The sequence below is a fragment of the Synchiropus splendidus genome, chromosome 3, assembly GCF_027744825.2.
Source record: "Synchiropus splendidus isolate RoL2022-P1 chromosome 3, RoL_Sspl_1.0, whole genome shotgun sequence".
In the NCBI taxonomy this organism is placed as follows: Eukaryota; Metazoa; Chordata; class Actinopteri; order Syngnathiformes; family Callionymidae; genus Synchiropus; species Synchiropus splendidus.
In genome coordinates, this window is record NC_071336.1 from 29314723 (window position 1) to 29340747 (window position 26025).

The window sequence follows — 26025 nt, forward strand, 5'->3', positions numbered from 1 at the left end:
ACAAAATGCTGCTAGAATAAAAGTAACATTAAGGGGTATGGATAATTTTGGGCTGTGTGGTTGCACCAATCTAGCCTTCTAAAAACATATGCGCACAGTTCAGAATTTGGATCGTCAACAAGAGCTTCTTGGGTGGTCTAACTTTTAAATCTGTGAATTTCACTAAATTCTCCCTTTCTTTCCCCTGCCATGACAATGAGCACAGACACACACTCACTCACTCTCTGCTGGCTCAACTCCTACTTGGTATATGTGCCAATGTTTCTTTGGCAAGAAATGGCTGCTTAAAAGAAACCAAGGAGGGGAGAAGACAGGTTGAGTGAAACGTTTGCGTTTTCCTCCATTGTTGTAATTAATTACCGAGTTATAGTTTGGCAGAGTAACATCATGCCTGTGCATGAAATCTGTGGAGCAAACAGAGGTGAAAGTAGTTTGGATGAAGAACATTCCAAAGCCTTGGGACCATTATATAACGTTTCTCAATCAAGCGGTGAAGCCGTATACAAGAGTAAACTGAAATTATTGGACCTCAATTTGACAACCATGACACCAGTGGAGAAGCACATGGAGGCCCCCATTCAGCATAATTTGAGGTTATATAATTCCACCTAGACACATTTGTTGCAACTAACTGCTTCCAATGATCAGACATCAAGACTGTTAGGTGACTCCAAATACATTCTTCAAGACTAAAGAAGATCAGGCACCCAGTGCTGGTCGGCATAACTGGGGAACATACATGAATTATACATACAGTCTAATGACACCTGCTCAGCCACTCATCTCCCTAGTGTTACTTAACCTTTCACAGATCTAAGTTGAGCGACAAGTCTACAGCACTAGATCGATCAATTGCATGCTGGTGCTGCCTTTCTACGTGCAGCTCATGGTAAAGAAACATCTCATTGTCGAATTATAAATCTCAATCTAATGGCTGCCTGTTAGATTAATATTTAACAGCATTTTCCATTATGCAGAAGCCATGTCAGTGTTTTATGAATCCAGGCAAACCTCAGCTTTGACATGGCAATAAAAAAGGTGGTCCTACTGCAGAACATTCAAGTTTATAGACTCACAACTTCTCTATGCTGGATACTAAAGAAACAGATGTTCAGAACTAAACCTCACCGTTTCAGGCTTTCCAGATGGCATTTTGTTTAGATTAAAGTTCAAAAGTAACATACAGTGGGTTTAAATATTGTGATTTCTTTACTTTATAGAAGGCTGACTCAAACTCTTCACAGAGCGATGAGCTTGATGTTTCTGTAAAGTTTGGCCATAGTAACAAGCGTCAAATTGGGCGGCGGCGGGGTAAAAAAGAAAATTGAGGTAATATTTCACCACGTGTCACCACCTCAGCGGTACGACTCGCAAACAGTGCAGATTCACTGTTGTTGTCGGGCTGGGTAATCAACCAAAATGATTGTTATCAAATATGGCTACCCACGAATATGAATACAATATAATTGTCATAAATATTAGGGGTGTAACAGAATCAGAAACTCATGGTTCGGAATGTATCACAGTTTGGACTCACGGATAGACCACTTTTTGGGTTACCAAGCAAAATACAAAGAAGACAAGACAAATATAACTTAGTCCAAAAACACTTTGGACCATTGAATACAACTCATTTAAATTATATGAAAACAACTTAAAGCGAAAAATGCTTTAAGTTGCCTTGGCTTCCTTTGGTTCCGTTCAGACTCTCATGGAGGGGGCGTGTCTTGCAGCACAGGGGATGACGAAGTATATTCCTCCATGTCTCCAGTAGTACACAGAGCTACTAACTTATACAACCAGTTTGATGGAGGGGTGGGGCACCGCGCTACGCTGAAACAGACCTGCAGCAGTCACTAAACATGCTGCCGGTTGGCAGATTGCATCTTCATAAATTAACTTGGCATGGAATGCATGACTCTCATGTCGCGAGAGTTGGCAGCCCAGCTCACCAATAGCTTTTGCAATAGCTTTAGGATTCTGCTGCAAAGGGCTGCTTAAATGCTGCGGTGATGACAGTTATCAAACAGCCTCCAACTTGGCTCCAGTCACCGACACACTGTAGTCAATCTATTTCCACTATTGTATATAGAGAACATGCACAACTTTATTTTCATTAACCAATCTGTGGACCATGTGCGAGTGAACAGTAGAGTGCGATCCGTACGGCTCACTGATCAGTGGTGAGCCATTGCACTATTAGTAAATATTTAGAATAGCTCAAAGTTCACATTAATCTTCTCGTGTTACTTTTAATTCAGGTCACTTTACAGTTGTTACCATAAAAAGCTTGACATGTATTTTCCTGCAGAGTTTATTCAAGCCTTCTTTCTTTTGGGTGTCTAATTTTATGACACAGACTTTCAATCATGAAAATAGCTTGAGGTTACTGAATGAAAGTGGGTGTTTAGTAATAGTGCCATGAAAATGTTGTTGGGTTCCTTGGCTAAGGAAAAGTATTTAAACCAATTATTTTTAAAGAAACAGCACTGACTAAGACAAACATATCATTCCTGGCATTTTTGTATAATGTCACCAGATACCAATGCAACTTGGGTGGTCACATTCTAAAGTTTTTAAATGTCTCATTTGCTGGCGTTTTTGTTGTAAAATTTTGCAATGATAGCTGATAGCCTAAAATACCTTCTGAACTCAACAGGAACGGAACAATTCATTCTCACCATCTCCTTCCTCCTTGATAGACTTTGGCTCAGATACAGCAAAGCATTGCATGGTCTCATATTTTTGCTGCTGAGGTTCATGCTCATGTGGCTCATCCTGGTTCTCGCTGTGTGGGTTGACCAGCATGCGGCAGTTGAATGTGTGACTGTTCCTCCTCGGGCCCTCGCTGGACCAGGGGACGCCATTAACTACAGACAAGCAGAAAAAGAGGGAAAAAACAACTTTGAATGTTACTTCACAGACTTCACAATGGCCAAACTGGACAACAAAACCAAGTGAGTCAAGAGAAGCCAACACACAGCGAGTGAAAGACATAATGCGAGCAAGACGGAGGAAACGTGTGAAAAAGAGAGTGAGCAGTTGCTGGGTCGAGATCAGTCATAATGAGCATTTGGAAGTACGAGCCCTGTGCCATCTCGCTGCAGCCATGCATCACAGCCAGACCTCCATATGTATGTTCTCCAAGTCATCTTTGCCAATCTTTCTTCTTTCTCCAACTCTTACAAAGGCATGTACACACACATGCAAAAAAAAAAAAACACCCTCAGACATTTAAAGTCACATGTGTACACGAGCACACACACACACACAACTCTGTTCACTCTTGCAAACTCCCATCACACTCCATCTGGCTTGTGATCTCATTTGGTGCATTGATAATCTCCCAGTATCTGGGACACAGCCCACTGATGGTTTCCAGGGTACTTCACTCAGTGCCGCTCTCCTGCCCAGATGGTTGGGCACTCAGACCTCAATCCGAAGGCACCAGGAGAGCACGGGAAAGGTGCTTAAAAGCAGTGCGAATGCTGTACTTCGATGCAAATCGCAATCACCTCTCAAGTTGGCTGAAAGTCGCGTTGGTATGAGCAGGTATTAGTAAAAGCAAAAAAGGTAGAGCAGGAGGACGACGAAAATGTCTTGCCTCATAGAAGAATGTAGCATATGAAAGAGGAAAGTGAACATGAAGTTAGTCTCAATGTGAATGACTTATGGGAAAAGCACAAAGGGGAAGGAGGGCATGAAATGAGAATACAAGACGGGAGTAATGCTGCTGACAGGGGAGAGAAGCTGAAAAAGGAAGTTAATTAGCTAAAAAGGGAGGGGGGCAAGGAGAGAATAAATGTCTTGGCTGAGCATCAGCAAAAGAGAAACTCAAGAAACTATAGGTTTTATACATTATGCACACCAGGTTCTGTTGAGAAGGGACTAGCAATTACCAAATATTATTTCCAACATATTTTAAGGAATTCAAATGTTCCTCAATAGAAACCCATACTTGACTCAAAAAAAGATGAAGGGTGGAAAAAAAAAACAGTAGGACGGCACGTAATGCAAGCGCTGAAGGATAAAGCTGACTTTAAATTAGAACATGGGAGCGAATGCACTGAGCGCTGAGGACAAGGAGAGTACACATAGGGGATAGAGGTGCAACAGAACCATACAAAACGTGATGAATGTGAAATGCAGGCTGTAAAACGTCGGCTGGGAAAAAAAGCTCAAAGCTCACCAAGGGACTTCGGCAGCAGGTTCTTGATGAACTCGGCATGATCGCCGACGTGCAACACGCTGTAGACGCTGGTGTTCATCAGCTCCTCCTGGTTGTAGTGCAAGTACTGGGTCACATTCTCTGACACAAATACAATGTTGCCCTCCATGTTCACCACAAAGAAGAAGCCATCCAGAGCCTAGGTAGAAAGAGAGACAAAAGATTTTAGGAGGTTGTTCAAATATTATGACGTATTTCAATGCATCACCATCAGTACTGTGAGGCCACAGAACTCATACTGCCCTTGTTTCAACACTGTGAGGTCAATACAAAATAAAAAGAAGGCAACTTCAGAAGCATTGAAGTGGCAGCTGAGAGAAAATAACAACCATCGAGAACATTCATTCTTCTCTGGCCCAAGACAGCACGAGGCACTGTGTGGGTCAGCTATCCACAACATTAAGACCATTCACAGATAAACAGGTAAACAGACAAGAATATTTCTGTTTCCACAAAAAGTCCACTAAGTCCACATTTAAAAATTTTTTTGCCATCACTAGTGCTACTTCTGTTTTTCATGAGTCGATGTACATCAGCTGGCACAGACAAACTGTACTGAAATTCCCACTTATTGCGTTGTGTAATGCTCATCTACATTGTGTCTAAAAAGCGTTGACAGTACAGCACGTCCCGAGCACATCCATCACTGCTGCAGATGCTCAACATCAGTGCGGCCGGTAGAAAAGGGGATAAAAGCATGCGCCTGCAGAAAAGGAGGACGTGAGGCAGGGAGGGAGACACTTAATTGAAAAAATAAAGCCCCAGGTCAGCCATTATACACAAGATGGTGTCAATTAGGCCAACTAATCACCAGCAGCATTCAAAAGGGGAGTTTCTAATGACAGAGACGCTGTAAAATCTGAGAGACAGCCACCAAGGTGACAGCTCCTTGCATCTGCTCAGAATAACTATCTTACTGTAAATTAACATAACGTGATCCTTTGGTTTGGACAAGCCTCAAAGGTGAATCAGGACATGACAACCCAGCAGCATTCAGATCATTTCGATTAAATAATAAGTCTATACTGTATACATGAAGCAGAGCGTGAGCAGGAAGCAGAACAAAATGCTTTGTCTTCTATGTATTCTGCTTAACTAAGAGAACCTCCATTACAAAATGTGTTGCAACGATGAGGGCTGATAACAACTAGAACACAGAACAAAATAGCAGCAAACATTAACACAGCACTCATTCAGTATCAAGTGAATGAGCTCTTATCTCCTACGTTCAGTTTTACTGGTCCAACAAGTAGAAACAAAGCAAACACATCCTGCTGCCTCTCCAGTTTTAATGTGATCGCTTTAACCCAAAGAGTGTACAGAGAAGACCAAGGAAAAGTACGGCCTGTGGGCTACATGCAGCCCTTTGACTGCATTTATGCATCCAAGTTCTACTCACACATTTTCTCCATCGCGTCTCTTCCGGTTTATATTTCAACGCAGTTGCACTTTCAGAAAGAGTTTTTCTAATCCCTCCTAAATTTATTGCTAAGAATCTTGACTTGCAATTTTTATTTTTGTTTTGTGAATTCATATAAAGTCTGAAAAAAAATGGCTAATGCATGCTGTGGTTTCTAGTCCAGGTTTTTTAAAGGACTAAAACAGGCAGAGTTGGAATTTCAATTATCGTAGATTTAATTGACATAAATACAAAAGAGAAATACATAGATAACTTCAACAAGAGGAAGCATACATTTTCGTCCGCCACGATGCACAATGATACGATGAGTATCGTGACAGAACAGGACCTGCCCCTGAAGGTTAAAACAACAACACACTGGTGTGTTTTTTTCTCTCTTCATTCTCTTGGCCAGCCTGCGAGTGGGCAGCCGTGAGGAGGGTCATGGGCCATGTGGGTGCATTTCCTGCTGACAGCCATTCTTCCAGGAGCATCCTCTAATGAGCCTGGGCTGGCGGACAGTGACACGGTCAGAGAATAGTGGGTGTGAAAGGCCGATCACTGTGTTTTGGGGCTGCTGACAGATGGGAAAGCATTCATGCAGCCACTGAGCTATATTTAGCCACGAGTCAGTATGTCGATTCAGTGACGCTGGACCAGGAGAGCTATAAATATTCCATGACAGGACAGATCTAGAAGCGAATGAAAAGAGGATGAGTGGGAGAGAGAAAAGTGAATTGAACAAGCAAGAGAGGGAGGAAGAAAGGGAGGGTGGAGGCGAGCATGAACACTGGCTCAATGGAGTGATTCATCCAGCAGGCTGTTGCTTTCGTTCCCATTATACGTAAGCACTTCTGTGGCCCTCCGCAGGACAACGAGGCCATTGCTTTGCGCAGTGATCAACAGCCAATCCAGAGCTGATACAAGATGTTGGCAGCTTTTACTTCACACAGCTACACACAGAAGCCTGCACAGGCCCTTTGGGATTGTTCTCTGTGGACAGCACACTTTGCCTATCAATAATGATTTGACGTGGTAGAAGAACATCCTATCTGAGTGCACTTTGATTTCAATGCAGATTATTCCCTGTCAAGGTGCCATTCAGTGCTACGAACTTCGCTCACCTCCAGCATCATTGGTCCCAGAGCATCTTTGTCAATCACACTTTGGCCTGTTGAGGAGACATCCGCCTTCTGAACCTCCTCCTCATTCACTGCAGCTTTTTCTGAGGACGGAAGAGGGAAGCGGCAAAATGACAGGAAAATTAGTACAGTGAGAAACAACTTTGTGCTACTGAGTCTTTTTTATTACGGCATGTTTCAGTCTTGTAAATAATAGTCACTCCAGAGACATTTATAGGCTGTTGTACTTGTCGCATCAGTAAAGCATTGAACCAGGGCCTCATGACGGCGCTCAGGTATGACAGAACCCAGCCCAATGGGCACGTAACCCACTATCTCCGAAGGAACCCACTTTCCAAATGCTCTAATATTGTCATCACTGAAAAATCTGCATCACATACTCATGAAATTATGTGTAGCCTAAGCATCAAAATATAATGATTTAAATGGGTATTTTGAATCAGTAGAAATGTGTGGAGAGCAAAGCATTTGTCCTCTGGAATGCCTTGTATAGGAGAGTGTAACTTCAGGACTGTTCCCTCCAGGAGAACACGCTCTCCTGTAAAGTGACAGGGGAGGGATCAAATGCAGGTTTGAATTTAGAGCAGTTGAAGGGAACAAAACAACCACAGAGGAACTCAAACCAGCAGAAAAAATGGGGTGAGTGACTTGAATTAGAGAACCTTTCCAGTCAATTATAAGTAAGCATTTTGAGGAATTGAAACACACAATCTGGAGTTGCTATTAATGTGTTGCAACATGCACAACTTAAGATCTAATAATTCAAACAAATTACATGCTCAGTTTGTTCACAAACAGCTTCTTCAATTACACATCTCTGATTCACTATGAATTATTTGACCATGGAATCTACAAGAAAGTGATTACCACCAGAGTGCTGCAGGATCTGGTTTAAGATAACGACTGAAACTAGCATGAACATAGCAGAGTGATAAAATTAAATGATCGAATGCACATACAAATCTAAGGCCTGTTGATATACTTAATTACTGCCTCTAGAAAACATTTCAAACTCGGGGCACCGGAGCCAAATTCAGCTCACCAAGTCATTTCATTTAGCCAGGAAGCTCTTAAAATACTCTTAGTATTGCCTTTGGCTTTGAGTCTTGTTTCCTGTTATGTAATACATTTGCATTTGTTTGGACAATGTTTAAAATGTTTGCCCCTCACTTTTAGTGTTAAAGGTACACAGCTAGTGATGTGTACTTCTGAGACACGCTCTCATCTCTTGTAGTCATAACCATTATTTACAAAAAAATGATTAAATAATGTTTCAATTCACCAAGTTAAAAGTGCAGTGCACAGCACAATGGGCGAGACTCAGGTTACCTCTCGCCATGCTGGAAGAATTATACACAATTGTGCACATTTTATATTTTTCTGAAATTAATCATCCAAATTAATGTAGTTACAAAGGAAAAGAACATGTAAAGACATGCTTATGGAATTGATTTAGCACCCGTTATCGCAAGTATGCATCCTGAGTGGCTTATTGCTCTACTTGCACCACGGTGTTCTACATTTGTCCATGTGAGCGATTGGGTTAATAAGCATGAAGAGAAGCCGTATGTTCAGAGTGTAGACTGCCCTACTTTTGGAGATGATGAGAGGCGGAATATGAGTGGGCTGTTGGGGGGACACATTTAACAGTCGCACCATGCCAAGAAGCGAGCTGACCATATGGTGAGAAAATGTGGTTGTTGAAAAAGCCCAGTAAAAATCGTGTCCTTATTTTGGGGTGTCGATGTTAAAGGATGACATGAATGCAGGTTTCCTCTGGGCTTGTGCAACACCATGTAGACCTGCATTCATCTCTTTCAGCATTAATGATGTGTGCATCAGCGGGGCTCCCTGGACCCAGCAGGGCTCAGTATACCAGCACAGCTGCCCAGGGTACAGACCTATCACTCAATGTCAAAACGGTCAGTAGCAGCACTCAGTCAGTTTAAAGAACTCAAAAATGTATACCTTGAAAACACAGCCTTTGTAAAAAGAGGTGAATCATTTGTCAGTTACACAAATTGACAGCTGCATGTGGCTTGAGACAAAGAAGGCAATTTACTTTCTGACAAACAAGCTGGCTTTCAAACCCCAAACATGTATTAACCACGCCGACAACACCAATTCTCATTTTTATACAGGTACAGGCAGACTTCCTGGTTCGGATAGAAGACCAGCATTGGCCGTACAGTAACAGCACAAACCTGAAGAATCCGACGGGCAGTCAACCCTCAAGCAGAAACTAGAGCTAGTGGTGAGTCTAGAGAGGATTTGAAAGCAGGACAGATGCAGTGGCCAGAGATCCTGTAATTTAGGCATAACACTATTCAACGTTACATAACATGGAGCTGTGTGAGTCACATTAAGTAAGATTAGATAAACGCTATTCATGGTGCAGCTCAATGGCTACTGACTTTGCTTGATTATTCCCAGAGCTTATTCTTAATACAAATGATGAAACCATGGAGGGCAATTCTGTCCATATGAACCCAACTTATGACATTTAAGATGCTTTGTAGTTCAAAGTGGGTTCATTCAATTTTTATTCAATAATATTTATCAATATTTATTCACGTACATCAGAGTGTTTTCCTTTTCCTAAGTCTCATGGCAATGGATGTTAAACAAACAAAAAAAACCATAGAATATCCAATTAACAGACACGTCCAATGAACAAGAAAGGTCATGCAACGCTTGTTTGTTAGTTTGTTAATTGCCAACAATTCTATTTTATAATTGCATGCATGGAAACAACTCAGCACAAGCTGGAAGGGAGGGGGGTGCACTTGTCATCCCATCATGAATATTCAGGTTAACTCGCCACAGTAAAAAAAAAGGTATTAAGGATCATAAAAAGTAAGCAGCAGACCAGCCGTCACTTCACATTACGCACCAGGGCTCTTGTGTGAGTGTCAGACCCTTGAGTGCGTTTACAGCCCAATTCACTCGACAAAGGCACATCAGTAGGAGCAGTGAGTGAAGTGACAGGCTTCAAGAGCAGATTCCACGAAAACCGAGTATATACAGGGTGTAGAAACAAGATTAAAATTTGTCAACATTTTCAACCAATTACAATTTCTTCATAACAACTGTAGAAAGTACAGGTTTGTGTGCATGTTGCGGGCCAGGTGTGGCCCACTGGTCTTGAGTACGTTATCTTTTGTTTTGTTTGGTGTCTACTGTGTTCCCATCACTGAAATAGCATCGAATACCGGTCATTGTCATCAGTACCTTGTTCCTTTATTTGCCGGATCTGCTTCACAGTTTCTTTCAGGATTGCACATTTGTCTGGCTTTACATTGAAGTTGTCAATGTCGTTGATGTTGGCGAAGATCAGCTCAGCAAGCTCTTCTATGTATTTGTTTTCATGCTCCCGGTTGCGTTTCTCATTGCTTCTCTTGGGACTGCAGAGACAGACAAAACAGTGTGGAATTGAAAAAAAGTACACGAGAAACAACTATTAACATAACAAGACTAAATGTGTGAAAAGCAGCAATGGTGTTTTCATTATTACCGCGGCATTAAAATGAAAATGTCGAGCAGGGATATACGATAAAAGGGCTGAACGTTAACACTCATCTCTGGACATGACTTGAGAGCCACTTTTGGCTGCCAAATGATACTACTCAACATCGACTATAAATCTTGGCATGCCTCAGCCTCCAGGGGAAACATGCGGGTCAATTACCGAGTATTTGACTTAATAGATACTTTTAAGGTCCCTTTACTGTGCCAAAAAGAATCTTTATTTAAGGATAACAATCAGAATAGATTTTGAGAGGCAGTTAATACGCGCATCTGTCCAGTCCAGATGTTCAATTTGGGCAGACCTAGATAATAACAGCATCTCCATTCTTCAACATCTGGACAAAGAGAATTAAGACACTATATAGAAAACATATACATACATTTCCATGTACTGCATCACTCACAAAGGGAAAGAGTGAACTAACCTGCATACAACAGACTAATGTCAAAAGCTTCTGAGAAATCTCTTAAAAGTAAAAGCAGTTGGTGCATCCAAGAAAAAAAAACCCAATCATGTTTATTATTATTCATCTAAAGCACCACTGTTTTTTTAATCTTTTAATAAGACTAAGTCTCATTTAATAATATGTCACATATTAGTTGCATATATTTATGGAAAAAATAATGAGTAGCTTAAATGATAGCCACTGAGACTAAAGAAAAGACGTTATTTGCTTACAAAGGATAGCAGTGTTATTGACATACTTGCATTACGCACAAACAAGAATCCAGTTAAAGTCTTAACACAAACAAAAATATAAAACAACTTGCCTTGGCCCGTGAAGTTCAGCAGAACATTCTTTGCGTTTCCGTGACTCTGCCCTTGTAGGGTCAGATGCGTTTTCCCCGACACCACTCATCCTCAATTCATATCAAAGTCTGCGGAAAAAACACAAGATCAGTTTTGGATGAACATTTTGATCGAAATCATCCATTAACATTGGAGATATAAAATCACGCTATAACTAACTATACTAAAAAAATCCTGTCACGCCTGTCAGGTGGGTCAGTATTGTGAGACTGAAATAACGCTGCAGCTCACAGCATCACACAGAACTCTAAGGGAGCTTTTTGCGAGTAGAAACGCAGCCGGGGGGGCATCTGTGTGTTTCGACTCACAGCATGTGTTGACGCGACATTGCGAATGTTTGGCCTGCATCCACACAAGAAAAATACAAATTCTGTGCTTCAACGGGAAAATATAAACAAGTTCCACCATCATTGACTTGAGCATGAAATCCTTCAACATGTAAATGAATGTTTTTGCCCTGACTGTAAATAGATTCAGATGTTTGTAACTGAATACACGTAATACACACGCACATTTGTTTCCTAGAGATAGCAATACAGAGAGTACAGTGACAGGCTATGTGTTATGTGTTGACAGTAAGGATAATACAAAAAAAAACCATTTTGTGTTCCTTAATTTAAATACACCTGAAAATATTGAGTGGGAAGAAAATTAGAGGGAATTCCGTAACATCACAGGACTTGCTACATGAACGTTAAAATATATAATAATATACAAAATCAAAAATATCATTTGAAAATTTAACATTGCTTTTTTTGTTTTCTCTAAAGAGAAATAAAATGTCAGTACTAAGGAGCAGATACTTAATTAAAAGAGAGGAAAACAAGCAGTTAATCACTGTTCATTCACTCTGAGCTTTGAAAGCAGGCCATTATTAAATCAGAGCGTTGGAATTACAGCCACAATAACAACTAAACAAGGGAGGCTCGTGCTGTGTTTTCATACACTGTCAGTGACCTGAGCCATGGAAACAGCCATGATACAAACACACAGCTCACTGCTCAGCTGTTACATAAGCCTGAGCACAGAAAAGCAAAACACAGCGTAGAGCTGTGTCACCTAGCATAGCCAGCTAACTTAAAAAAAAGACCTGGTGACCATGCGAACTTAAGTCTGGCTCCCTTTTGGCCTGGAATGACCTACTTCATTACAGAGTCTGTGCTTTAACGGATGAAGTTGAAGCGGCGGTAATAACATAGGCAGAGGAGACTGTGAAGGGTAAGACACAGGACTTGAATGCACTCCCATGGTCCTCTCAGAGGAAGGACACACAAACATAGCTGCGCAAGTGTCTGTGTATTCCACTATGCTGATTGCCATCAGGAATAGTGCCCACTGTACGGCACATTGCAGAGGTTATGTGCCTTTATAAATGACAACAGAATCTGACCATAAACTACTGCAGCCAAGTGGCGTTCTCAATTTCCATTGGTTTATGGCTGGGCTGCCCAGCCCAAGTTACCATGGGGATTCCAGTGCTGATTGGTTGTGCCTACACGACGGGCTTGGGAATGATTGGGTACCGTCTTCTCCTTGACACGGCAGTAATGACGGGTCACTGTATATTGAGACAAATCAGAGCGACTGCACGTCCCAATGACGCTACGACAGACAGGTTTATTCAGGATGCCTTTATTTGTTGTCGGGCAAGAATACATTCAAATGTTTTTCTGCCCTGAGGGAGCACATTTTTATCTGGTGCCACATTCTGTGCATCTGTGTTGCAAAGTAAATGCAAGCCAGCTGCAGCATATCATAAGTGGAAGCTCCTTTTTCCATCGGTGCTGGTGCTTAATTCACACATCAGACATTTGCAAGTGGGCAAAGTTACAGTTAAAGAATCCATTGAAAATGCATAGCATGATAGCATGCAGGAGTACAATAGTCATCCATAACTACATTCATTCAACAGTTTTTTGAACTTTTAAATGGATACCGACACAGAATATTAGAATAAAATTAGATTATATGACTTTATACTGAATAAAGTGTGAATCCTAATCCTGGAATCACAATAGTTTCTGGCATAGTAATTTGCAGGAACCTTTTAGCTTCCATCAGCACACAAAGAAAGCATTGCAGCTATTACATCTGAATCATTCATTCCATGCATTGAAAAAGAAAAACAATTGCGACAGCCATGGGGAGAGGGCATGTGCCAGTGTGCCATTCCTGTAATCATGTGGGCTAAACAGAGCTTTGATTATAGAGACACACCCAGTGTGCGTGTAGATCTGAGCATGCTGGGCATGACTGTGCATTAAACTGCATCAAAAGCTATTGGGGAAGCGTTTGAAGTTTCCTACACTATAATAACAAGGGCCCTTCTGCAAAGTGAAGAACCACTGGGGGGAGCAGAACAATGTCTCACTAGTGTGTAATCTGTATTCACATGGCGCCACGTGGAAGAAAAGAGCGCAGCAGTTACACGTCTATAACATGAGTTGGTTCCATCTAATTTAAAGAGGAAATGGAGATTGAAGAGGAGCCTGGAGGACTTCTGAACAACGGCACGCAGGCTTGCGTGGAAGACCGTCAGATAATTACCAACCCAAGAGGGATATGCCTCTGTCTGGCTATGGCAAAATAACACAGAATTATGAAGGGACTGTAATAATTGTTAAGATAAGAGAAGCACAGTGGAGTTCTGCACTCTCAGGGTGCTTTTTTAGTTAATATCTCTTTCAGGTTCACACTAGTGCAGTGGTCTTCAGTGAAAGCCAGCCTTGCTGACTGTGGTATGACCCAGCTGTTGAGACACAAGTTCAGGGTCAAGGGTAAGGCAAAAGAAAGCAGACGAGGGAAAGTAATGATAAATTAAGTGTATGAGGGCGCAATGAAGTCAAAACCTTGATTTTAAAGATCCCACTTAAGAACCAGATCAATGGCGGGCGGCAGAGTGGAGATAAAAGAAGGGATCAAGAGGATGGAATCAGCAGTTGAAGATGTGCAAAAAACAAAAAGAACAAAATAAGTCCTTGATCTTTCTTGCACAGAAAGTCCACTTAGGAGTTTTTTATGAGCGCTTGAATGTCAGAGAAAAGACACATCAAAAATATCTAAACAGAGTTAATGCAACAAAGTCAAATTACTTTTTCAGTGCCTCTTTAAATTCTATTTCTCACAGTATTGATAGCGTGATTTTGACTTTTTATGACTTTGCGATATAAGAATCCAATATGACCAGGCCTTTAGCTGGAGAGGTGTCCTAAACTGAAAAACTCAAGCTAGGTTAGATGTCCTTCATCTGTCCTGCAGGAAATAGAGTCTTCATATCTTCATGAAGATCTTCATGGCCCCGTAGAGGACTCGCAACATATAGTCACCAAATGCAGAATTGCAAGAACCTGTGTCAAAATCGTAGGTAAAAACCTGAATACCACAAAACTGGTGGGTGCAAGTCACCCAGACTTGTTCTCATGGCAAAATACGACTGGAAACAGAGCTGCAGCTCAGTGGCTGAAAAACCCCCGACCATGTCGTGACGTCAGCAACAAAACACACTGTATTGTTATGGTGTGTTCTGCTTACCATCATGTGGCTTACTACTATACACGCAAGTTGGACAGGCTTGAAAATACCACTGAAAAGAGAATCGTCGCCTTTGCACACTGGGATTGTGTTGTGAATGGGAGAACTAACAAATAAGCACGCTCCAACATACATTATGATGACGCCAATACTGCATTTGAGAAGCTGAAAGTTCCGTTGTGATGTCAGGCTCTGCTGTTTCTATGCAAAGGAACCTTGATCATCCCTCTTTCGCTCCTGCATGTGGCATCAGCTATCCATGAAAACTCTTAAGATACATGTATTTTTGAGTTCCAACCTGACAATGTAGTTATTCACAGAGTAATGTTTGGATGACAGTGTGTCCACATCAAGCCACACACACTGATACTCTGTGAGACTCAAAGCTTACTATGATGACGGGTCCTCATCTGGAATGAAACAAACTCATTCAGAGAACGACACTGGCACAATTAACAAGATTGTGGAACACGATATGACACGGCAGCAGTCAGTAGGCAACTGCTGCAGCCGGGATTCAATGAACCAACCAACCACCACCACAATCATTTATACGTCTTGGCCAAGAACCGCCAATCCCTGGGTTACTGAACGCTCCACTCTACCATCAGAGCCTCCGCACTGAACAGCCTCACCCAAGTGCAATACAAGTCAAGACACAGGCAATTCTCGAAGGAGGTGGAATTTTGATGTTGTGCTTTCAAGGTTTGGAAAGTCTTTGAATTTCTGATAAAGAGCTGAATTACACTGATGACAATTATGTACAACCGAACAGCAAATTCAAAGAAAACTTTGTATTTCACACACTGTGTCGGACTAACATGTCAATTGATGTTTGCCCGGCCCCTCATAGGAAGAACCCGCTTGGAGGACTGTAAACAAGGCGGGAGGCTGTCATTACAATCAGCTTGATGAAAACAAATATAAATTCAGGCAAAAAAGGACTACGACCACATTCAGCCTGCAAAGTCTGCAAAAAGGATTTGCTGCACTTCACAATGGGTGTGTCACAATGGCAAGTCACATGAAAGTATTTCTGATACATGTTATCAGGCTTTTTATGACAGCTAAATAGTTCAGAGGTGCATACATTTTCAATATTAAATCAATGAAAAATGTGACAAATTCAAATAAAATACATTGGAGACTTGAAAGTTTAGTTTCCAGCTAATGTTTTAACAGCACAATTCACAGTTTTGCCCGTTGTTAATGACAAAAGGTGATTGGTGAAATACACTTGTATTTTGCAACACAGATGAGCCAAATTATTTATAAGCACAGTGAATGGTTTCTTGATTTATCGACTCAGAGCCCTCCGAATCAAAATCAAATTGATTTAGGAAATTAACCAAGAGACCCAGCCCTCCTGGTGGCTTTTAGCACAGGGTATAGATAGACATAGACATCAGTGTCCAATTGCATGGAAAAATAAATTCTCTATTCAACAGTAAAGCTCACTGACTTAAGGACTAAATTGAATCACTGAGTTACCCTGTCATGTGGTTATTTAGCAAAATAATGTGTTTGCATGAAGTATTTCTAACGCCTCTATACGGATTTTAACTCTAAATTGTCACCTGAGTTCCTCTAAAACTGGTCTATAGAGGTGTGTATATGTGTACGCAGCCATGGATTCACCCTAGATGGACAAAACTGTATGTTCCACAGTGCTAAGAAAGGCAATATCTTGGCGTAAACAAAACTATACACCTTGACTGTTACCCCACTCCCACTCATCAGAGGATCTGCTCCAGAATCACTGCAAGGTAATGGCTCTAAAGTGCTGGAGCGCAAATAAGAACCAGCCCCCCATTTACTGAAAGCTGATCATGTTCATGAATCTTTAACAACACTGGCAGTCACTTAAGAATGTCGCAGAATCGGAAGGGGAGGGCTTTCCCTATAATAAGCAGAGTATGTCGGACTGTTACTACCAAGATATAGCTGTTCAGGCCAGAAGGGAGCCTGAATCATTCTTGTATCAAAAATCCAACACTGTAAAACCAAATATCAACCCGGTGATTCAATGACACACAGTGGCATAGGAGATATTAGACTTGCCATGGCTGAGCACAAATGCCCTCGCTCCTTCTTTCTTGACATTTCGGCAGCACTCGCAGTGCCCCAGAACTCAATTGGACCAAAGCACAATTATGTCATGTTGCATAAAGATGTCAAGGAATGGAGATCGGGGTCTTCCAATGGGAGAGATATTTAGAGAAAAGGATGTATCTTGGCCCTTCGAACACATTAAGTCACAACTTGAATTTAATTCCTGACGAAACCATGAGAGTAGGGATGGGCGATAGGGACAAAAAAATTATTATGATAAATTAGCATGATAATCATTTCAGCGATAACGATAATTACATTTTCATTCTATTACATATGTTGTACACACTACAGTCTCTCTTGAAACAGTTTTAAGATGAAACTTATTAGGGGACTTTGTCTCCAACATCATAATTTTGTTATGTTTAATAGTTAACTCAGTGTAGATATGAGAATTTCAATGTTTCACGTCTATGGTAGAAATATTAGAAATAATGTGAATATTCTCTTCTCAAAATCATTATAAAAACTGTCCTTTATTGAGTGTTATGAAAAACTTTTTCACAATTCTTAAAATGGTTGTTTTTCATAGCCTTGTTGAAGATTACACTAATACTTTGACCGCATTAGAATTTGTTGATGGTCACTAAATGATGCCGAGTCGTAGCATTAGCGCTGCCTGTGAGAGTGTGTCCGTGATCAGTGAACCCTAATCGGGGACGCAGAAGAGGATGCCGCTGCCAATACCAGAGCGGATGTCCCTCGAACACCCAACTATTTTCATTGCGGTGTTTCGCCGCGGTGCCAGCGCAGCGAGAAACCTGCATGTGTTGATGTGAACCAAGGCAGACGGCCGCGTCAGGAAGCCTATTAGGACCACTCCATGTAATAAAATAAACACAGATGCAGAGACTCAGAGTCGACCAGTGTCATCATCAAAAGTTTCCTGTATTGAAAATGACTTTAAAACTACAATTGTGAACAAGTCCACCAAACTCTGATGAGACTGGGTGATGTGCGGCTGCGCAAGCTTCAGCTGCGCAGCTGTAGAATAATCACGGTCTAATGATGTCTAATAACCTTGTATACAATCAAGAAGTCATGTGGTTGTACAGTAATTCCAAAACCTGCCAGTGGAAGCGTGTTTTACGATGACAACAGCTCCTTGACGGTGATGCAGTCGACCAACGATCAGACACACTGATTCTCGACCTCTGAAGTTAAAGGAGTTAGACATGACGGTCCAGAACGCTTTCTTGCTACGTGTTAATTTTGATTGCTCTTCTTCTACGGTCATAGGAAACGGAAGGACTGAAGGGCTACTCCCTGCATGTAACCACAGTCACTCACAGGTCTCAAATATTGAGCCCAATTGAGTCTTGTCTGACAGGGAATCCAAGCCACAGAAAGACCGGTGAGAAGAGAGAGTGCAGTGCATGGAAGCAAAGCCACATCGTAGAAGTCAAACGTGTGTCAAGACAACTGTGCTCACCTTTGTTTCAGTCAAGCGAGTCACTCAGGCCATTGCAGTATGGCGGTGCGTCTTTAAAACCTTTATGCATCATCCACTTCTCTCTGTCAAAAGAAATGAAAGCAATGTTGACATACTTTGATCGAGCCAAATGAACCAGCTGAGACACAAAATCAAAGGGTAGTAGTTGGGATATTTATCAGCACCAACAGGTCATTTGTGAGATCATTAATCAACAAAAACATGGATGACATCCTAAACATGACCACTCATACATATAATGCTTTTGTCTCCCGCATTAGTCAAATTGTCAGTGATGTTTAAAGATCCAAAAAAATAACATGACTCGGAAGACTCGGAAATCAACATTACCTATTAGAAATTGCTGTTTAACTACTCACACTATAGGGGGACAATTTGGGACTTGTAAACATCATAACTCAAAGTAAATTTATGAATCAGCAAATTATGAATCAGTGCAGGTGATTTCCTTCTTTCATTGCATGGTTACATTCAAACTGTACTATATTTCTTGACTTGAATGTCGTGAAAAAGTACCAGATTTGCTTCAGATTCATTAGATGCTTAATATGCTTTTGGGATTCAGGCTTATTGCAATCATTAGTTTCATGTAATCTTTGAATAGCATAAACACTATCTAAATGACATACCTTGGTGGAGCTAATGACTAGACGCTGACAGTGCCACTGTTGTGCAACTTTTCTTTCACTACTTGATGTATGGCAAAATAACTGGGCTGCACATAATACTTCTCAGACAAACAATGTATTTCAGAAAAACTCCTTCAATATATGAACATATACAGACCAAGGATCAGTCTGAAAACGGCAGTCGGCCAAGATATGTTAATAATTAGATTAATCCGTCAGTTGATACTCGAATGAATGACTAACATAAACACAACAAAATGACAGCTAAAAGAAAAGTAAAGTTGATTCAACATAATACAATGTTGTTCCATAAGTTTATCCCTCGCCTGAGGCTCCGGCTAAGTGGACTTATCTAGTGTGAACTGTTTGCATAGTGATGGTATGAATCAGAGTTTCTAGCGGGTCTTTTCCTTTTCCTATGGGACCTCAAAGCTTATTACCTCGTAGAGTAGAGCAGCTTTTTAATCATAGCACACAATTAATTAGACGGAAAAAGGCTTCAAATTTAAATCATATTCCCCATTGGATAATTAGAAAATGCATCAGGAAAATCGGAGACAAAAAAATCAGCAAAGGTTATTTGACTTCTTGAAAATATGATCCCCGCCCAGACTGGTTAACTATTGGACTGAGTAAAGTGTGAAGTGGAACTGCAGTTCCCCTTCGTTGATTTGCAGACATCCAGGGTAGGAAGTCCGGTTGAAATGTGGCAGGAAGCTGTAAAAAATAAAAAATAAAGCCCAACTACATTTGAGGGTACATGACCACGACAGGAAAAAAAGTCACTAGAGCTACCTGACTTCACCCCCTCGAGGCAACAGTATAGTCACAGATGGTTTCACATAGACGAGTAACTGACATCTTTCCAAAATGGTTGCACTCCAGTGTGTACGTGATGCTTGAAATACTTTTCAACTAATCATGAAGTCTTGAGAACTGTTAACAAAACCAACAAGACAAGTTTCCTCATCGCAAAGAAAAGTACTTTGCCAAGAGAAAATTAAAAGAAAATGATTTAAAGAAAAATTTCCATTCCTTCTTTTCTTGACATTGTAAGTCCTCAGTCCCTTCCCTCTAAAACTATCACATGAGCATATATAATTTGAGCTTTGATCTGAATGCAGAGTGACTCTCACTCCAAGGCAGGGAGAGAAAAAACAAAGCATAACATTACATAATTAAAAAACTAGCATACTTTGAGTGCATAATAAAAAGTGATTAATTTGTTAACTTTCATTCATTCAACTGACGCAGCTGCCAAGTGATGCATGCACTTGAAAATCTCAAACATCAAGTTGTGGGCATTGCGACCCAAATATAACGTTTTCTTTTGGTGCTATGAGATGAACTGCAATCCTCTGACATTATTTAGAGCTCTGTTAACCAATAACAATAGCAGTTACTTGTGAATTAATGTGACCCCATTTTCCCTAAATATAGATAGTTGGCAACTTCAGTTCAATTTAGCATACGACACAAACAAAGGTCTTTTTTTCTGAAATCCAGCTTATGTAATTCCAAGCAATTAATTTAGCAGGAAGAGTAAATGAGGAAACAAAAGCATGCAAACAAATAATTCAATTTTATGTTGTAGTCTTGCGCAGCCTATGAAACCTCATTAGACTGACTGAACTTTAATACCATAATTGTTTGAAATATTTCACCCACCTTTTTACCAAGGTATTTCTATCAAGTTTAACTAAGAAATACACATTTAATACATTAGTTTACAAATTATTGAAAAGCTACCAGCGACAACTAATCTGACCACATGAATATAATTCCTTGAGACAATTGTAATTTGTCTGAGTGATTGATTACAGCCTTTCAGGTTGACCTTTCAAAAACTGTCTCCCGCGCCCCATCCAGCCTTTTGTCCAGATTCTGTCGTAGGGCCCCTTTTGGAGGCAAGTATTTGACACCCGTGCTGCGCTAACAATGCTAATGAGCCAGCTAATCAGGTTCAGACAGGACAAAGAAATAGACGCCTCAAAACTGACCGTAAGGCTCAGGTCACGGAGGGGCTAAACACCAATGAACCCCCTTCTGGGTGCCTTAAAAATGACCCACTTACAGGCCACCAATCTAATTATGGAGCAAGGGTGACTGCAAACCTAATGAAAACACCTGGCTTCTTTTAAGTCAAGGTTCACTTAAGACAGTCATTGTACTGGGGACGTAATCAAATTTCCATTGGACCACAGGGAAGAGAAGCAGAGACAGATGTGAGGTGAGCAAGGATAAACAGGCTGACTTGACCATAAAAAAACTGTGAGAGAATATGATATAATTTTTACTGGAACAAGTTAATAACAACCCTAGCTCATGAGTACGATTCATTTGGAGTGGACTCGTAATATTTTTTTCTATGAAAACTAATTTTCTGAATCCTATTGCTTCAAGGGGCGCTTGAATCCAGACAGTGCCTAGTTTTAACCACAAGTTGAAACAACTTGCCCTTCAGACATATCAGCGATGTAGCTGTCTTCTGACTTACAGGGAAGAGGTTTTAAAAGACTGGACATGCAGTTTGTCAGAGGCAAGTGTTACTGTAGTTTGGAGAGCGGTCACTCATCCACTTTCCATTTCCAACAGCTTCGCACTCATTCCAGCATGAACCTTTTGACTAGCAAAATGGTATTTCAATTTCAATTTTCTCCACAATGTGTTCTTTTTCAGGCCGGTCCTGGTCCTGAAAACAAGAGGAGCAAAGTGTGTGCACATGCGTGTATGAACAGCACTTGAACTCATGCGATCCTGCCAGTGATTTGATGTCATCATTAGGAGATGTTAAAATATACTAAAGAAAGAAAATAAAATAAAGAAAGAAGCAAGTTCATATTTTTCCACATATATCAAAACGACTGATTTCGATAAATTGGCCAGCTTCACCTGGTGCGTACTTTTCACCATGATGTCAAAAGAGAAAATAACTATATGGTGCTTGAGTTTTGTGATCACTCATTTAAAACATTATTATTATTATTTGTTAGATAATTACATGTTTCTAAATTGAAGAGGAGACATGAGGAGCCATGAGACATTATAAAAATAAACAAAATAAAAGGTGTAAAAAACAGCGATATCTATAATCTTTGGAAAACTGACACTCATGCCAGGACATTTGAAGTGGCTCCACAGAAGCCAATGCCAGGTGCCTTCACATCTGTTGCTCTGATGGCAACAGACAGCCACCTACAGCTGTGAGCGCAGAGACAGTAAACAGTGAAGTGTGAGTGTCATTTTGTCACTGATAAGACATGTTGTAAAAAAAAAAAAACTGATGACAAGACACAGCAAATGTGTGTAGCCTTGAAAAACTAAGTGTTTGAGCAAGCCTGTTATCAGGACACCATTCTGCAGATTTACAGTGAGCACAAGTGTTTGAGTAGTTCTTCCTTGACATGGTTAAAAGGGAAATGAGTTCTTGTCGAGGCCTCGGGCCAAGGATCAGACTCAGGGAATAGGCGCAATATTAGCATGGGGGTGTCAGCTGACACACCTTGTCACGTTCTCTGCCAAAGAGGGGGATAATGTGACACAGCAATCAATGCTCTGACAGTGAATCCACAAATGCTGCATGACAAGTCCCCAAATAACGACAGGGAAAAGACACGCTCCATTTATTTACAGTACTCCTAATTGTAAGAAATTGTAAGCATTTCCCAGAGAACAACAGTGTGGGCAGAGCCATAATACTCAGTGTAGAGTGTCTGGGGGATGGGGTGACTTTAAACCCTGGCATTACCTGATTAAGAGTGCAACTGCTCTGACAGTGGAACATGTAATTGGACCAGACATGGCAAAGAGCGGAGTGAAACAGCCGTCTCTCTCCCTCCCACTCTGTTTACACTGTCTCTGCTGAAACACTTGGCGACAGCTGGGTCAGGTAGTCCCTGCAACTGAGGCACATTTAACCTTTACTTGGTAACAGAGCTGATTACAACAAGGCAGCGCTGGATCCAAACACTTCTTCTCAAAAATCAATAATTCAAGGCTTCAAATTCAACTCTGTTAAGTTAAAAAAAGATCCACAATAACACGGCCAATTTTAACATGACAGCTTACATTACATTTAAAACTCCAGTCCTACATGATGTGAACCACATCATAGGCATCCTTTTATTGTCAATCTCAGGACAATCTCAGGAAGAGCCTGGCGTAGTACAAGAACGGTAAGTAGTTAGTTAGTTAGTAGTAGGTACTGGGACAGATTTGGATGGAATTTTCAGGAAATGCATGAAATGGGGCAAGGAACGAATAAGTCAATCCAGAATTTTTTAAAAAGGATTTTAGCATTTGAATCCAAGAATATTTTTATGGATTCTTTGTCATTGGGAGATTGTGTTGGGGGGTCGATCTAAGACGCTTGGCGGAAGAATGTGAGAAGGGGATTGTTTTGACGGTGATGTTCTTTTCTTAAGTTAGCTATGGATCAGAAAACAGCAATGTATGTGCTGCGAAATGGAAAGAGATAACTGGTGATAATGACATAATAGAAGAAATAGGGATTAAATTAGACATTTTAAAATGTACATGTGTTGCAAACCAAGCACTGGTTTTGCCATGAGAAGAAGCAGGTAGAGCAATAAATATATTTGATTGGATTCCAGGTGCAGCAGCAGATAAAAAAAAACCCTTCCCTGCCTTTTTCGAACCATTTCCCCTTCCATATACCCTTACCAAAAACAATGTTATTGCCCTCTGTAATCCCTAAAACAAAATTAAGCAGTTATATTCCATTTAAATTTTAGTCTGTGCATTGATCTTCAGGAAAATAGTGAAATAGATAATATAAGCAGAGTGATATTTTGTTTGTATTTTGAGTATGTTCAATATTTTAAGTCGGCCAATTTATATTGCATCGATATAACTTACTTTCCCTCCTCCACCAGTGTAATCTCTTCAGATGAAGAGTGACAGTGTTTAGTACTCTACTGCCAGATGAGATGGAGAGCAGTTTAAGTTTGACAGGCAGCAGCTTGGAGTGACAGAAACACAAATCTCCCAAGAACAAACACACATGGAAGCAAAGAAACCACCAAAATGATGAGTTGAATCGAAAAAAAGAGCATTTTTGTTACATTCAAAATAGTGCTTTTGACTGCCGTCGAAACAAGACTTTTGACAACACTCAAAACTAAGCAACAGCAAGCAAGATCATTAAATAGTACCCTCATTGTGAGACATGTGGACAGCTGCACAAACAGATGACACAGTAAAAGACCAGGTAAAACCAAACTGGGAAATTATCCATGCGAATGAAAGACAGTCAAATATTTTTCCACTATATTGATCTGTTTTTAACCAAGCTGTCTTGTAACTTTTTAAGCAAAACAGCACTTTACGTTAATGATAAGGGTTAATGCAGTAATCAAAATGGGCATCCATTGAATTGTTTATTTATTTATTAAGACCAGGGTTGTGCAGTACGAAAGAAACGGACGAAATGTGGTCCACTTTAGGAGGGAATTAATTAGGATTTGGACTCAAAACATCACCATAATGCTGGTGGGTGGCTTGAAGTGACCACACTACTGGACAAATGTTAATTCACCAACGCATCAAATGTCAACGTCAAATGTCAAAACCCAAGAGGCAAAATAGTCTTCAGATTAAAAATCTATTCGTTTCGTAAACGATTGTTTAAAGTGTGGAACTTATCTGCGTTACGTCCTGTCATCAGGGCCAGACATCCCATCAATCACAGCACGCTTCCATGCCGCGAGTGATGCTACTCGCGAGATGTGGATAACTGCGAGATTGCGCCGGTGAACAAATATGGCGACTGCAATGGTCAAAAGTTACGGCTGCGAAAGGGTTGGGAAAACTGCAAATTTCGATCATATTCAGCAAAATTAGATGGTGGAAACACCCTTTTCATGGTGGAAACCAGAGTGACGACATCATGATCAGACATTAAGGGCAACCTGCTGAGAAAAACTGGGCGTCTTTTCATTATTTGTTTTCATGTTTGCAGTGCAGAGCGTCCCCAGGACACCCAGACACCCTCCTAGCTAAAAGCCTGCCTATAATTCAGTGTACGAGGTTCACAGTTTCTCAAAGAGGAAGGCAAGATTTCAATCCACATAGATCAAGAAGAATGAGGGTCAGCTGAGGGGATTCTCTTCAGGGCTGGATACTGCAAAGATGTAGCAAGGTAAACCATATTATAGGTCAGCGGTGAAGCAGTGCCGAGTCAGCAGACAGCCAGCTATCCAGCACTGTTCAGAGTTTGACCCCACGATGTGTACACTCTCCACTAGGAGCAGCTGAATCCCAACATTCCTGTTCCAATCTGTCTTTCTGGATGAGTGAAGAGAAAAGCTGCATGTTCACCCATGAGCCGTTTGACTTACAACTGACATTGTTGGGAAAGAAAGTGTCATTTACCTCTGTTCCAAAATAAGGAGTGATTTTGTTATGGATTGCTCACATATAATAAGCCCGCCCACTCACATAGAACAGGCAGCCCAATCCAACTTCTCTCCCTCTCCCTCCCTCCCTACCTCCCTCAAAGCCAAGGATTCCACCCTGTGCAGTGGGAAGGATGCCAACCACATGCTAACGAACAGTGGCACAAGTACAGTGTAGCGGCAGGAAAGCTGCTGAACCCACTCATGATATTAACAATCAGCAGTTAATACGACAATATTTACCCACAGAGCTTCCATGCTCTTTTGGATAAATGTCTGATCTGCGAAAATATTTTAAGTATAAATGATTTATATGCAAATCTCCTCAGTACTGAAGTCATTCACGTACTCTTATTTTTTTCCTTTTTACGCTGTTGTGCAGTACAACAGTTCACACCCACTCGTGTTTATTTCATCTACTATATCATTTTACACAAAGTTGTACCTTGTTAAAAATATTTAAGACTTTGTATACTTCAGTCAATGCAGGTGTGAGCTTTAATACATAAAAAAAGTGAAAGACTCATGCCAAATGAATTTGTACAGGTAACTTTCTAGCATCCCTCAGTAGAGTGCAGTGTTTCAAGATTTGCTAAAGAACTGAAATAAGAAAACTTGTGATAGATGCACAGATGTTGTCATGTGACCTTAGTTTAATCCTGAATGGCTGAGGGCACCTTCAAGTCAATAGGGAGGTATGTGCCACTATACAGTATCATTTCACTTGGGAGATCAATATGTACCTTTCTTTGACTCACCTACAAGTGTGGAGGAGA

The 26025-nt window shown here is 40.8% G+C and overlaps 1 protein-coding gene across 6 annotated transcripts in view; it reads right to left on the reverse strand.

Annotated features, from left to right (window-relative positions):
• ncoa2 (nuclear receptor coactivator 2) overlaps positions 1–26025 on the reverse strand; it is a 52400-nt gene that overhangs the window by 21325 nt on the left and 5050 nt on the right. For all 6 annotated transcript variants that reach the window (XM_053858455.1, XM_053858453.1, XM_053858456.1 and 3 more), the window contains exons 2-7: positions 18184–18266; positions 11069–11176; positions 10001–10173; positions 6752–6852; positions 4190–4367; positions 2682–2870 (exon numbers count right to left, since the gene is read on the reverse strand). In XM_053858455.1, the coding sequence (XP_053714430.1) occupies positions 2682–2870; positions 4190–4367; positions 6752–6852; positions 10001–10173; positions 11069–11157 (730 nt within the window). In that variant the 5' untranslated portion in view covers positions 11158–11176; positions 18184–18266. The remainder of the gene's footprint in view (positions 1–2681; positions 2871–4189; positions 4368–6751; positions 6853–10000; positions 10174–11068; positions 11177–18183; positions 18267–26025) is intronic.